Source organism: Podarcis melisellensis, assembly GCF_964234715.1.
Source record: "Podarcis melisellensis genome assembly, chromosome: Z".
Taxonomy (NCBI): Eukaryota; Metazoa; Chordata; class Lepidosauria; order Squamata; family Lacertidae; genus Podarcis; species Podarcis melisellensis.
Window position 1 is genome coordinate 48,447,590 of NC_138547.1, and position 16,009 is coordinate 48,463,598.

At 45.3% G+C, this 16,009-nt stretch overlaps 2 protein-coding genes across 2 annotated transcripts in view; one reads left to right on the forward strand and one right to left on the reverse strand.

The window, feature by feature from the left end:
• The window catches only part of IL13RA1 (interleukin 13 receptor subunit alpha 1), a 439,968-nt gene that overhangs the window by 322,305 nt on the left and 101,654 nt on the right, over window positions 1-16,009 (forward strand). The window lies entirely within an intron of this gene.
• The window catches only part of HS6ST2 (heparan sulfate 6-O-sulfotransferase 2), a 139,696-nt gene continuing 134,898 nt past the window's right edge, over window positions 11,212-16,009 (reverse strand). The window contains exon 2 of the mRNA XM_081896992.1: window positions 11,212-13,064. Within this exon, the coding sequence (XP_081753118.1) occupies window positions 12,365-13,064 (700 nt within the window). The 3' untranslated portion in view covers window positions 11,212-12,364. The remainder of the gene's footprint in view (window positions 13,065-16,009) is intronic.

Below are 16,009 nucleotides of genomic sequence, written 5' to 3' on the forward strand. Positions count from 1 at the left end.
TATACAATCTCAGTTCTTAGCGTTAAGGGGGTTGGGCAGGCTGTATGCTTGAGCCCCCTTCTAATTCCTGGAACCAGCATGGATTCAATTCCTGGAAAAGCCAGGCTAGTTTCCTGATGAGGTAATGGCCCTCTGAGTAGGGGCCATTAAGGTAACAAAGGAAGTGGCTCCATGACAGACAGCAAATGGGTGGGATACCCTTGCACCACTTGCTGGTAGTTATAAAGACAAAAGCCAGAGTTGAGAGTTGTGTGTGAGAGGCTGGAAGCAAGCAGGCTGCAGCCTGGGCAGCTGGGAGGCAGAGCCATGCCTGATTTCTTCTTGAATCCAGGGCTGTGGCCAGGGGAGAAGCAAGACCTTCTGGGGTTGTTAATGCTGTGAGCCCCTCCATGGTAGTATCAGGTTGCATATATGTACAAATAAGCCATATGTCATAAAGACACCACAGTCTCCACTGAGCCTCATTCCAAGGAAAGCTGACCCTGGGTAAGCACCTGGAACCCTTGGAATCTCGCACCCCTTGGAGACGGAGGGTGGTGTGCAACGCTATGTGGCTTTCAGTTTAATATATGTTATTTTGTATTTGTATTTTAATTGTTTTATTCATTTTGCAGGCCATCCTGGGGAATGTGATTGAAGTGTCACAAGAAACATACTGATATTGAATGAATGAATGAGTTCAATTCCTGGACTTCAGAGATTTCACATATCGCCAGAGTCGTGTGGCCCAATAACTTCCTCGCGGGTGCATCCGTCACCATTTGCAGCTTCCAGCTATAGAGAGGAAGAGGCTCTACTGCAGGGGCTCAAATCATGTGCAATGGAGGCAGAGCTCCACTTTCTCCAGGAAGGGCCATCATTCAATAACCACCCAAAGCTGTGCAAAAATGCTCCTAGTCTTAGTCACCTACTGAACTTTCCTGGAGCTATCAAAGCTTGTGAAATAACAACCCACATCAACAATGAATAATGCTTGCAAAGCTAAGCTTGCAAAACCACCATCATCTCAAGACTGTTTACAGCAGCTGAATCACCTGAACTTGCCAGCAATAAAATTAATGGCGGGCTGCAGCTTTAGTCTGGTTATTTGCTCAGAGTCCTCTCCTCTTCCTGTAACAAATGAACTCACAAGCAGCAGGTGGGTAGCAGAGCTTTGTCTTGATGGCATCACTTCAGATTGCAGCTGGGAGCAGTGAAGGCCACATAATGGGGGAAGCTCCCTACCCTGAAAAATATATCCCAGCTTTTCAGAAGGAAAGGGGGTTGAAAACGCCTTTTTGCTTGGTTTTGGGGATGTATTTTTTGAAAACACATCTTTAAACACATCTTTCAGTCATGTGGATTCATCCCCTCCCTGCAGGCACACACACTTGCTCCCCTTTTCCTGCCAACCTCTGTCCCGAATGGCTGCCCTAAGGGCCCAAGTTCAGGCCCTTGAAATCTCAGCTTCTGAAATGCTCTTGCCTGGCAACCCTAACATACCCACAGTGCTGTGAATTGATGCAGCCCCAGTTCGACAGGTTTCTTCATCATTTGCAAGAATTAAGACGGAGACAGAGAACACTGAATGTTTCTGGACTCCCCCTCCCATCAGTGCCAGGATGATGGGAGTTGTAGTTCAGCAACATCCCGAGGGCCACAAGTTCCATGGTCCTTGCATCCAGACTCACTTCCAACAGGAAGTCAGCCTGGTTGAGACTGAATCAGCAGCATTCAAAGCTGCAGAGGGTGGCAGAAAGCACACTGACGACTGAGGAGTAGAGGGTGCCCAAGAGCAAGCAGGGCATCTTGGGAAAAGCAGACAAAGGTTTCTTGTGTGGGTGATGCATTGCCCAGAGGACGCGTTGCCTCCTCTGGCTGGAAGCTTCTGACCCAGCTGCCCCACCTGCTCTGCAGAGAGCATTGCCTTGATGTGGGGAAACATCCGAAAAGACAGGCTGTGAGGCAGAGATGCTAATCTCACCTGTTGAGCTGGTGTACCTGGGAGAGTTGAAAGCTAGTGGTGCTTCAGTGGGGTAAAAAGCAGCAGCAGCAGCACCCACGATCTTCTAGCCCCACTGGTTGTGGGAGGAGGCTTGGTTGCTTCTGGTTCATGTGTGGGGTCCTGTGCAAAGTGGGGTGACTCACTCACTCTGCATATTTATTTTCTTTCTTTTTTAAGGGAAAAATGGGGGGAAGGGTCGGAGGCAAATCCCTGCAGGAAGAGTGGTCTAGAGAGAGTTGTTAGCCATAGTGGCTGAAAGGAACTTTCACAAACAGCAGCAGTATATCGTTTCAGCATTGTTTTTTTGTTTTTGTAGAAGAAGGAGGTGCCAGTAACCCAAAGCCTGCTCACAGAGCTACAATTCCCAGCACCCTTAAACTACAGTTCCCAGGATTCTTTGGTGGAAGTCATGTGTTTTAAATGTGTGTAGGATGTGCTTCAAATGTACAATGTGGATCTGCCCTGAGAGAGAGAGAGAGAGAGAGAGAGAGAGAGAGAGAGAGAGAGAGAGAGAAACTGGGTCAGCACCCCCAGGTGTTTTGAGTCTGGTGTGCAACACCCTTCTGCATATGTCATTTCATAGGTCAGGAGTGGAGAGCCACATACCCTCCTGGGCCAGCTCCCAGGGGCCACATTCCAGTGTGGGTGGACGCAGATGCAAAAGCAGGCACAGCAGTGCATATGAGCTCTCAGAGAGCCCCAGGGACCAAACGGGGGGGGGGGGCATTTGGCCTGAGGGCCAGAGGTTCTGCAGCTACCAGAGCAGATACCCACCTTGTTCCCAAACTGTTCTTAATTAGGGTGATTGTGCAGCGGTTTGTCTGCACCTCATGAACCTCCTTTTGTTATACATGAAGGAAGATTTACATGCTGGCTCTCTGCTTCTGCTCTCTACCTCATTCACAGCTAATCTCTTCCCCAACTAGAGGCCTTCCTGTGCCTGCACACCCAAAGCAGTAAGCGGCCTCCCAGGTGAACTTGTTTGCCCTTCCAACCCACTGTTGTTGGCTCTGGCTGGCAGCCGCTCTCCAGGGTTTCAGGCGAGAGATCTTCTTTCCCATCTGCTGCTACCTATTTCTTGTTTTTCCAAAACTAGCGATGCCAGGTATTGAACTCGGCACCTTTTGCATGCAAAGCCATGTTCCACTTAAGAGGGTTTGCCAGTTCTCAGATTTCACATTTAAAAGGCTGATGGGAACATTTGAAAGGTGAGCTCTGGAGGTCCTTGTGCCTGGGCTGGATGTAAGCCGGTCTCTCTCTGTGTCTGCTTATAAGTCTTGCATTTGCAAGAGCCACAGGGTTTGTAGCTACAGAAGCAGCCAAGAGCTTGAATCATCTTCAGACAACGGTGAGTGGATTAGAATCTTGCAATGCTCACATAGGAAATTGCTCCTTTCATTTAACTTTGCATGACTGCCACCTGAAGGCAGCTTTATGTAACTGCAGCAACTCTGTCCGTACTTGTTACTGAAATGAAATAATGGTGTTGTGACTTTGGAGGCGGGGGTCAGTCTGCACCAGTGGTTCTCAATTAGCTAAGAACTGAGGACCCCCTGTTTTTCAAAAGCCAAGCCATGGACGCCCTACATTTGAAAATGTTGATTATCTCTATGTTAGTTTTTGTTATGTGAATGGCACTACAACCCCAAGTGGGTTGCATGAACCCCAGTTGGGAACCACTGCTCTGCACAATGCCCTTCCAGTTATTGGGGTCCTTTATCTGTGGGGATTGGAGGTAGGGGAGCAAGGGTGACAATCCTGTCCCTCAGGCACCACAATGAGCACAGTCAAAGAAGTTGATGTGTGCCAGGGGGGGAAATGGGTGGGCTTTTGCCCTCACCAGCTGAGAGCTAAGCTGAAAGCAGACTGAGGAGCTGGACCCAGAGACTGCTTGATTTGTGATGGAATCCAAGGCTGGGACCAAGATCTGTTAGGGTGTTAATGCTGTGAGCCCCTCCACCGTAGGCTCAGGTTCTATATAGATGTAGATAAATCATATATCTTAAAGACACCACAACCTTCTCCTCATTCCAAGGATACCAAACCCTGTGTGAGCACCCAGAACCCCAGGCGTCTCTCACTGCTCAGAGATTGGTATACAGTGGTACCTCGGGTTACATACCCTTCAGGTTACAGACTCCGCTAACCCAGAAATATTACCTCAGGTTAAGAACTTTGCTTCAGGATGAGAACAGAAATCACGCAGCAGTGGTGCAGCAGCAGCAGGAGGCCCCATTAGCTAAAGTGGTGCTTCAGGTTAAGAACAGTTTCAGGTTAAGTACGGACCTCCGGAATGAATTACGTACTTAACCCGAGGTACCACTGTATAACAATAGTTTATTTTGGGAAGAAGGTTTAAAGCAGCGGCCGGCGGGGTCACTGCTCCTGGCCTTACATGCAAACCCCTGGAAAGAGATCGTGTGAAACATTAATTATAGGAAGAGAAACTTAACCAGCAACTTTCAGAATGGTAAGTTTTAGGATTTCTGCTGCAGCTTGCTTTTTTCCTCCTCCATATTCTGTATTTCCTGTTGTCATTTCTTTGTAGGCTGTGTGACCCATCTTAAGAATGATTCTTGTAAAGCTGCTTTGAGTGTCTTTTTTGGCTATGAATCCTGCAATAAATAAAATAAATAAATAATAAAACAACCAAAATAAATAATAAAATAAATAATAAATAATAAAATAAAAACAAACTCACCTGGTCCCAGTTGTACAGCTACGGTACTGGAATGACTTTTGGCACAGGTCCATTGCATATATTTGCATGCCATGCTAGATACTTGGGAAATTTAATTATTCCCAAATGCCTTTTCAATTTCACTAAAGCTAAGCTGAACTGCATACCCTCTGCTGTATTAGGCAGCTGGTTTAAGGGTAGCTCTTTAACACTGAACATTTCTGTCCTTGTGAAGGGGTTGGAGCTACCAAATTTTTGGCTCATGCGTTTCTTGCCTGTAATTCCTATGAAGATAACTAAAGATGACTGGTGACTCTTCTCATTCCCTCAAACCTTCAAGGTAGGACTTCCAAATGGTACATGGCCTGCCTTTTGGCAGATTCGAGCAAATTATCAACAGGGACTGTTGCTAGATTTTTCTCTCCTGCCCCATTAAGCTGCTGTTCTCATGCATTAAATTTTTCATCTGGATATGTTACTCTCCTCCCCAAGTCACTTTTAACTTCCACATTTTAAAGTATCATATTGCATGTGTTTTTTTAGACAGGTTTTGAATATCCCTCATATTTTATATTATTTATATAATGTATTTTGTATGTTATGATATTTCATTTGTACGGTTGTTGGTTTTAGCTTTTGTTCAGTTCAGTACATAATAAATGTACCTTACTTGTATGTGTGCGTATATTTCTTATCATCGGTTTTGTACCTGTAAATCGCTGCCTTGGCAGGTTGTTTCTTCCTGCATTTTTGGAGCACAAACCACACAACGTTTCCACTGTCCGGGTGACTGGTGACAAGGCCAAATCTTGCCTTTCTAAATCCATCACATGTCGCTGTGCCATGTAACATGGGTTTGCAATATCATGTGCTTTTGGTTATTCCATTCCTCTTGTCTCTTAACTCCTCCTTTGTGCCACTGCCCATGCCCCTCCACTGGGCACTGGCATGGAAAAGGCAGGGGGTGGGTGAGGGGCAGGGAGGAACACATTTACCTGGGAGGAAGTCCCTTTGCAGCCAAAACACAATTGTCTCTTTTGCTAGACAAGCACAGGGCTAGTACACAGAGAGTTCTTAAAATTATTGTATTGTATAGGACCCACGGTATGGTTACTTCCCCTGACTCCTCTGGGAGGGAATACTGTTAACAAGGAGATATTTTTTTTTATACTTCCTCCGGCCTCTGAGGAAACTATCGCCACTATGCTTCCAAACTGATCAGATATGTGTCTAGGGGCTCCAGACACACAAAACCTATTTTGCAATCCAACCCTTGCATTTTGTTCCTGATAAGTTATTTTACCTGCATTGTATTTGCTGTCTGCATTGAAGTGTAAGTAAACTTTTTTTGTTTATCTTACTAAAAATGCATGGTTTATTCTCTTCAATGGGGGTGAAGAGGGGGAGGTCAGCAGACTACAAATAAAGGGATAAAAAGGTGTAATTACCTTGTTCCTAAACTTTACTAAGCTACAAAACATCAAGTGTTTTACTCTTCTAAAAAACCTGCTTTCACAACCTGTTTTCTTTTGTAATTCTCCCACACATGTGGGATAGGTAGTTTAAATCTTAATCTACAGATTTACTCCTCAGTCTGTCTCCTACAAACAGAGTGCACATGTTCTCATTTCTGCCAGAAATAGTAATAGAAAGATCATTGGGTTTCATAGGCTGTTTGGGAAGGGTCCATGGGTGTTGTTTTTCTCCAAAGAGCAACATGACTCAGGATCTGAAATAGACAGAACCTATGGCCCTTGCACAGCAGAATGCAAGAACAGCAAACAACCCCCATTGGTATGCAACCACAGAAGGCTACAATGCACAAAATGGAACATTTGGGGAGTCACAAACAATTCCCAACCCTGCTTTAGACAGGACTGAGCTAAGCCATGGTCTGACTTGGTATATGGCAGTTTCCTGTGTTGGATGCCATCATTCTCTCCCCCCCCCGCCCCTTTGGTGGGTTTCCATTTGTTAGTTCAGAGCAAAACTCCTTTTGCTTCTTTTGAGCACAGAAAAGAACATGAACCTCCTTGAAAGAAGGCTGTGAGATTAGAAAAGCGGATTCGGAACACAACCCCAGAGCCAGACGGAGTCATTTCAATAATCAACCCACAACAAAAGACTGCAATTAATGTTTATTTTATCAACTCTATTGTTCAATTACACAATCAAAGTCAACTCCTTTCCTTCCCATACCCCCTTTTTTGTCATCATAAAACTACACAGCAAGATAGTTGCCTATAGTGGAAAGCAACTGAATCCGCGTGGTTATGACAAAATTGAATCCTTATATGCACACATCCCTTATATACAACAAACAGTATACACAAAGTAAAGGAAAGGGTTTAGTATTTTATTATTTTGTAAACCATGCAGAGCACAGCATAAAAACGAGGTTGCATCTCCTACATCAGGCAGGGTGCTTCAAACCGACACCCAGCACAGGCAACGCCCTCTGGTTTCAAGAGCACATTGTCTCTCCCTGTGAAAATCAAGGAATTCCGCTGGAAATGCCAGGCGGGCATTTTAAACACTCATTCTTTGCATTTTGCCGGTGCTGGCTTTTCCCTCTCCACTCTTAAATTTTTGAAGTTTAGCAAACCCACTAGGCCTCTGAAAGATTGCCTGATGCAATAAACTTTGGATAAGGCAGGCTTTGTCCCTACAGCCACGTCCTGGGTGTGGGCTCCATTAAACTCAACGCGAGTTAATTCTGAGCAGACATGGTTAGGGCTGCTCTGTGAAGCAGGAAGACGTGGGTAGCATTGTTGTTGCAATGTCTATTTTGGTGAAGCCTCTCATCTAGGCTGAGCCCCCAGCCTTACTTGATTAATCTCACATATAAATGACATATAGTGCAAAAGGAGTCCAGTTAAGATTTAGTATGCATGAAATAAGGAAACATCATCCCCAGGTGCCTCCAGCCCTGCAGATCAGATGGAAGGTTAAGCTAAGTAAACCCAGGGCATTAAAAGAAAAATCAGCTACTGAGTGCATAGACCAAAATTAATATCAGTTCTCATTAGACTATCAAGTAGAAGAGCCTGTTCTTTTATCACCATCATATTCACAAAATTTTTGCATAGAGATTTGCCTTGTCCAAGCATGTTAAATTGTCCAGTTCCTTGCCTCCCAGCTGGTCCCCCAGCAACAGAGAAAATGCAACTAAATTGTATCTTCTCCTAACAATCCTAAAGTTCTAGCACAGCCTTTGCCAACCTTGTGTGGTCCAGAGGTTTTGGCTGACAACTCTCACCAGCCCCAGTCAACCAGAGTTAGATGGGTGCTGGTAGACATTTGGGAAACTTATGGTGGCTGTTTTTAAACGCAATCAGTGGCCCACTCTTAAGATGCAAATGTCTTACAAGATGCAAAAAGTGGCTGGCTTAGAGACCTACGGTCATCTATAGTCCCTTGGAAAACATTGCTCACTAGGAGAAACTTCACATGTAAGTGGTAGGCAGAAGCGTATCTGACAACGGTCCCAAGTTTTGTAGGTGCAGGAACATGCAGACTTATCACGTTAAACAAACCTGATCATCCTCCAACTCAGGGATCCCAGACCTAGTTATAACACATTGGTATCTAATTTGGAAGTGGGGAGGAAGAGGCAGGCGAGCTCAGTGGCACATAGGAAGTTGCCTTATTCTGAGTCAGAATTTCTTTTTTGCATATTTTTTAAAATTAAAACTTTTCATCTTACAATACAATAAAGAAAAAACCCAAATCCAAATAAAAACAACGACGAAAGAAAAAAGGAAAGGAAAAGAGAAAGGGGAGGAGGAGAATACAAAAGTAGACCCTCCTAACCCTCAGCTCAAACAAAAGGGGGTAGACCCTCCTAGCTTTCACCTGGGAGCTTCTTTCTCTCTCTCTGAGAGATCTTCCCTTCCCTGCCTCTCACGCAGGTCCTCCACCAGTCAGCCATCACCCTCATTAACCCAGAGTAGACAGAACAAAACATAAAGAAAAACAAAGTAGATAAAATAAAAAGAAGAGAGGAAGATAAAGATAATAAAAAGATGAAAAGAGAGAAAAGAAATAAAGAAAGCTTCTTATTCTTTGCCTGTCAATTATATATATAAATATTGTTTAAAATATTCTGAGTGTTCACGATGGTATCTAGCTGTATTCCATGATAATATCCAGCTGCTCCTTGTTCTGTTAGATGGTGTTTTCCCAATCTTCAACCCCAGACCTCAAGTTCAATCATTTCCCCTTCCACACAAAGTCTAAAGGGGGCTCTCCCATTGTTATTATCATTGAAAATCAAGACTTCAATCCGGTATGATGAATTTATCTCCAAGGAATTCCAGCAACCCTTCCACAGTTAAAAAACAATAAATCGTTAATCTCTATTCATAAAGGAATCTCTCTGTTGTGATTGTATACTAAAATATCAATCCATAGTTATTTATTGTATATTCATTAATATTAATTTCATTAATATTCATTAATTCATTAATTTTCCATTCTAGTTTAGCAGGAGAAAAAGAAGAACTTATTTCATTTCGAGGCATCCTACTAATGTAAAACATTTCCACTTCTTCCATTCTTTTTCCAAGTGCATCACCAGAAGCTTGATAGTTTCCCCCTTTGAATTCATTTCAAATTGTAGACTCTTATCTCTGCCATCTCAGAATGTTTCTTAATCTCTCCGCCAATGGTTTCATTCCAGTCGTCCAGAATCACAACTCCATTGCTTGACTGTTTCACTCCTCCAGGCACCTGTTTGAAGGCCCATTTCATCATCTGCTGCTTCCCACTTCACCATTCCACTTTCATGTTCTGGCAGATTTTTATCAGTATTATTTCCCAAAAGTTCCATGTCTCCTTTAATCTGACCTTTCTCTGAAACGTTTTCATTCACCATTTTATTTATCTCAGTTCTGAGCTCTTTTGATTGCTCATCCAATAATTGCTGCATGATACCAACAGTCAATGGGGTGTTCAACAGTATTTTCTCCATACTGAGTGCCATTGGTCTAATTAAGAACTCACTCTCCACCTTAACAGACTGCCTTAAAAAATTGCGTCTGTCTCCTTAACTAAGTACATTCTTACACACAGCTGGAGAGCTTAGTTTCACTTTTGTGGCTAGCACTTCCTCAAAAGGAAGGATTAACTCTGTTAATCATTAATAATTGCCTCTTCTTATAATAGCAGTCGGTTTGCATTCAGTGTGAAAGTTTCAGGGGGCACACAGATCCCTCCAGTCGTAATTCATCACAGTCTCAAAAGTAATTTAAAAAGGGGAGGTTTAGCTGACCTAATGCCCTGAGGACTAACTCACAGGACTATTTTGTGGTGTTTGGGCACGATGGAGGTCCTTTGCTCCAAGTCACTCACCATGTCCGAAAACTGCCTAGTCTCTGGCATGAAGGGCAGTTTTCTTCAGAGCATCAAAGATTAATCCCTTTGACCTCCCTATGTTCAAAGGTCTTCGGCATGTAGAGAATGTGCTCTACCACTGAGATACAGCCCTTCTCCACACAGAGGAAGAGCAAAAGGTAACAGGTTCCATCACCATTAAAAACCACTGCTTATCTCAAGAAGTAGGGCTGAGAAAGACCCCAAGAGAACAGGAGAAAATCCTTGCTAGATCAGACAAATGACACTTTTTAGTCTAGCATCTGTTCACATAGTGGCCAGCCAGATTCTGTGGGAAGCCACAATCCATCAGAGCAGAAAACTCTGGGCTAGATGAACGAATAATCAGACTCAGTATAAGGCAATTTCATATGCTTATTACCTGCTTTAGGTACCTGTAAGCACTTGTTCGCAAACCAGCAAAGAAAATCCATACTCAGGCTGTCTTCTGCATGTGACTTTCCCTTGTTAGAACAGGGGAAGCATTTCAAGTGGCGGCAGAAGAGTAATTCTGGTGTTGAGCTGGCACCAAATGTAAGAAATATGGCTACTTCAAAGTCTGTGGCTCAGCCCTCTCTCCCTTTCTCAACTCTCAGAAGGACCACGAGGCCCTAAGTCACAGTCTGAAGGCACCCGAGGCTGGAGCTAAGCAGGTCTGGGTCTAGCAGGTGTCTGGATGGGAGACCCCCTGGGACTCCTTGATGGGCTCACAAATATTACAAAAATGAGAGCTCAAATTCTGCATCGTACTAGAAAGAGCAGATCAAAAGCAAACCGCCAGTCCAGGCATATCCCCGCCCACTGCTAATAAATTCTTTTTAAAAATACAGCTTCGATCAAAAACGTTCTGGGCAGCAATATACAAAATGATCAACTCCTGCTAGATAAATATGTGAAAGGAGAGTTGTTGAAACTGGACAGGAATACAAGAGTTGCCTCTCTCCCCATCCCCACATCTTCAAAATGGATTCCAATTCAATTGCACAAAGTAATTCTGTAATAGTACTTTTCTGTTGTTGTATTAAGCTAGTCTAAATGTCCTCCAGATCATTGAGAGAATATTCTCAACTCCAATTGAACATGAAATGAAACAAGCTTAAAATTCATTAACAGCAGTAGGAAGATTTTTAAAAATGAGTTATAAATAATTATAGACAAAACTCTTCTATTCTTTGTTAAAAAGCCAATGTATTTTCTTCTTCAGACACCCCGTTAATCAGAATTCATATTTGGTATGTGCTAAAAGCAGTTGGCCTATGAAAATACATTCATGAAATAAAATAAAATAACAGAGGGTGGGTGAGAGATATTCCATTGGGATGCTTCATTCTGGTTGTGTGTTTCCCACGTGGAAGCCACCTAGCAAAGCACAATTGAGATTATCATGCCTTGAACTCCCAAACTCTGGGAAATGGGTGTTTTATTTGCCCCAAACATCCCAAACGACCTTTGGAGGCAGGCTCCACAGACCTTGTATAACAAAGAATTGTAGAACTGTCAAGTTGGAAAGGAGCTTGATGTTCTTCTGTCCAACCTCATATGATGAGATCTCATGACGTGGAGCAGAAATGTGGCCCCCAAACGACAGTATTCAGTGGGGCTCACTATGGCCACCACTGTCCTTATTAAAACGTCTGCTACCAAACTGAACAGACCGTCACTCTGATGGCTAATGCCAAGCTGAAAATGCTTTCATCCTGGAGATAAGGGGCTGAGTTGGCCTGAAAAGAACAGTGTTGGGGATTTCCCCGGAAATGATCAGGGAACATCTGCCACCCTCCATGTCTCTTTGCACTCCAACTCCCACCAGCTTTCACGGCCCAATGGGTCAAGGATGTTGGGAATTGTAGTCTTGACTATCTGTAAGGCCACAGAATCCCCAGCCCTGCAAGACAAAATGGGTGGATGGGCAACCCACAGCTCATGCCCTGCCCATCAAAAGCATACTTTCCCCACCTCAAAAAAAAAAAAAAAAAAAAAAAAAGTTCCCCAACTTTTTCAGCTTTAACCATGTCAATCAGTTTTTATGTTTGGTTTTGCCCAAGCAATCATTTCAGAAAAATTGCTGCTTAAACAGGCCAGCATGGTTTGTTGTTTTTAGAAAGGGACAGATCTGAGACACATAGAGGTGAGGTTAACCCACACTGGGCACGACATTTAATGCACAAAGCATTGGCAAAGGCCACAGGCCAGAAGCCTTATATCCGTTCCCCACCCTCAAAGGAGCACAAATTTGCTTGGCTGCTTCATCCTTCCTCTCTATTTAGCAGCCGTGCCCTGGCTTTTCAAATCTGGATCTCCCTAAAAACACACCTTGCCCCCTGTTATTATCGCCACTGCTCCACACTCCCGATGTAGTCAGTTGTTGCATTTGTGCTGCTCTGCTCCTTGCTGTGGACCTGCTTAGCTCTCCAGATCTTCCGTTGCTCCTGGCGCTTCCGCCTCGCCTCCTGGTGCTCCTTCTGCCTCATATACTGATAACGTTGCAGGAAAAGATCTTTTGCATATTCATACAGCTCCATGTCTAAAAAATTGAGAGCCTCTATGTGCTTCTGGGTCTCTTCGTCAATGTCCACACTGGAGGCTCGTGTGCTATTGTACTGCGTGAACGGGGAGATGAAGACCATGTTAAACGTCTTCTCAAAGAGGTACTGAGTCTTTCTCTGAAACTCCGTCAGGCCAAAGAAAGCCATCCGCTTCAGGTTCTCCTTGGCACTGTCCAGAAGAACCTTGTTCCGCTGCTCTTCTGGCATGACAGACAAATTGTAGCATCCCACCAGGCTGAGGTCTGCCAGCATGCGGACCTGGCGGTTGTTGGCGAGATTGTACGGGCAGTCCATGAACTCCTGCAAGGAGCAGCCAGACCAGTCATCCCCCGAGTAACAGCTGGGCAGCTCTTCGGAAGTTGGTGATCTCCCATCGCAGACATGCAATGATGCTTTCCAGGTTGCTCCTCTTTGGACATGCCTCCATTCGCTCAAGTACCGAGACACCGGGTCCCGGAGGATCGTGATGTAGTAGAAGTTTCTGAAGAGGGAAGGCAAAGAGAGATTTTACAATCATATTAGTGTATGGCACTTTATCCGACTACAAGAACAAGAGCTTTTTTTTCTCTTTGGTTCCTTTGTTGAAAAGGTAATCCTGGTCTACCATCTGCCAAATCCGAGGTGCTGGAGGAACTGGTTGGACGCAGAGGAGTGGTGGGAGGCACCAGCTGGGAAACCCCCAAGGGAACCTCCAGGGGAAGAAGGATCAGAGCCAGGGGGACTGGTGGTGGGTCGACGATGCATGGTCAGAGCGAGAAGAGGGACCAGACTGGGAGGAGAAGGTGTCAGAAGCTGAAGAGGCAACAGGGTTTAGTGAGCAGGAAGCAGCTGCAGCAGAGAGCAGTGCAGAATCATAGGCAAGAGAGGAGGAGGGCCAGGAGACAGAGAGGAGGCAGGCTGCTGAAGAATTCAGTGAGTCTCCTCCTCCTGCTACGGCCAGCTCCCCTCCCCCTGAACGTGCAGAGGCTGACAAAGCAGTGGAAAGGCAGGGACCTTCATTAGGGCAAGACCTACAGGGAAGAGTTATGATTTTGTTCCCTTGGATAAAGAGTTCACTTCACTGACACAGGAAGCGAATTCCCTGAAGCCTGACATTTATTGTTTTATTGCTGACCTCCGCCTGACTCCAACTCCTGACAAGGTCCAGAGGAAGAGGTCTGAAAAGAGGGAAAGGCAAAAAAAGAGAGCTTTGTGGTACCCTAAAGACACCCTAAAGAGAATTCTGGAGGGTCTAATCTGGACCCTTGACCTGAGGCCCATCATCCCTGCACCATACGCATGTGGTGGAGAACAGTACTTGTGTGTGCCATGAATAATAATGTATCACATGCCTCAAGGAGCAGCACAGGCTCCCCTCCCCATCAAATATGCATCTTTTAGTGACACACTTAAAAAAAACCAAAAACCCCAAGAAGAAACGAAATGGAACATAAGAGAACAGTTCTACAGGCAGCACAGCAAACACAAATCAAGTTTTGAAGGCGGAATCTTCATGATGTTTAGTCCAAAGTCCAAAGTTTGTGTAAAAAAACAAACAAACAAAAAATCAACAGCCCTGCAGCAATTGCACAGATTCTGACCCCCCCACCACCACCCCCACTTCCCAGTCTACTTGCGAAGGGTGAGTCACTTGCCTTGCAGAACTTGCACCAAAGTAGGTCTGGATTGCTGCTCCAGGGACCAGCTATGCAGGCTGCAAACATATGTATTCAGTTGTCAAGGAGAACTGCGAGAGAGGAACAGCTGTTGCTTTGAACAGCACTGGGCAGGCAAAGAGCAGAGCTGGGAATAATATGGCAAGACCCTTGTGGTCAGCACCTGGCTGCACCCACCCTGGGGTGGGAAAACTGGTTTCTGAGACACTGCAGGATTTTTGCAGGGAGAGGCTTGAGTTTCAGATTCACTGCTAATAGCTTCCTCAGCTCTGCTCAAGAACGCTAGGCACAGAACGCTATTCCACAGAACAGGTGCAGCCACGCTAAAAGCCCTGCCCTGAGTTACTGCAGAGTGAGCTTCTGAGACCTTCAGAACTTGCAGGAGAGGTTCTCCTGCAGACAGGATGTATGAGAGATAAGGACAAGGGGCTTATGTTAGTACCAACATCTTGAACTTGGCCCAATGTGTCAAATGGACAGGCAGCACAAATTCCAGAGGCAAGGTGTTATATGCTGGTGGTAGTTCTCCCCCCCCCCGCCACCACGTTCTGCAGCAGCAGCTGACTCCAGCAGCTTTGACCTGACATTCATAGTATTGTTGACAGCTGTTAGAGGTGGTTGCTCGAGAACAATCAGGCAAGATGCCTCCCTAGTCTGTTCTAATGCTTTTTTATTGGTGCTAAAAAAAACCCCTTTAGAATACAGAGCACCTCTATTCCATGTCTTGCTCATTCACTGGCAGGATCTGAGAGTGGGCGGTCCTTAAATCTTCCCCAGCAGAGTAGTTTCTTGACCCCCAGTCTGCGCCTCCCCTCTCTGGGCGAAAGCCTATTGCGCAAGGAAGGCGTGGGTAAGGGGGGACCTCCCTCCTCCACGCTTTGCTCAGGCAAGGTGTCCTGGCACCGCCTTGCCTCCTCCGAGCCCTGAAGCTCCTCCCCACTAGAAGCGTGGCTTCCTTCCTCCGCTGAGGAAGTGCTGCTTCCCACAATCTTTGGGGGCTCTCTGTAATCCACCCGCCTTTTCCCCTCTCGCCCGTGAGCCGATGGCAGTTCCCTGACAACAGCCTTCCAAAACACCTGCACATTGTTAATTCTCAAATTCCTTCCTCAAAGCCCACTTTCCACGAAGGCTTTGGCACAACTCCACTGTGCCCACACTCTACTAACCACTGACCTGCCAGGCATGGTTGAACTCCAGCTCCCATCAGCCCTAGGCAGCATGGCCAATGGCATGGGATGATGGGAGCTGCAGTTCAGAAGCATCTGGAGAACCAGATTTTCCCATCCTTGACCAATTGTTAATTCAGCACAAGCAATAAACCCAGGGTCTCCTAAGGGAAGGGGCATAATTCTGTGAGCTCTGATATCACAGCTGAGCAAGCCCTAGAGACCACCATAGTAAAATGGCAAATAATCACGTTTAATATTTCTAGCCTTTCCCACCCATTTCTCCAATGCTTGGACACACCTCAAGATGTCACTGTTCCATAGAAAACCGAGCTTGGATGAGCTTTAACAGAAGAAGCAGATCAGAAGGAGAGGCAGCTGTAGAAGGTATTTCAGAAATACAGGAGAAAATGCATAGAAAAGGGGCAAGTTACATTCCTGAGAAGCGGCTGGCAGACAGCTAGCTAACCAAGGCAGAAAGCCAGCACATGAGGTTCGAAAGCGTATGAGGCAAACCCCTACGTATTTTAACCTCCCACTGGGTATGAGTCAAAGAAATTCACTTATTTGAACTTCCCTCCAAAGAGCTAAGGGCAGCCCACATG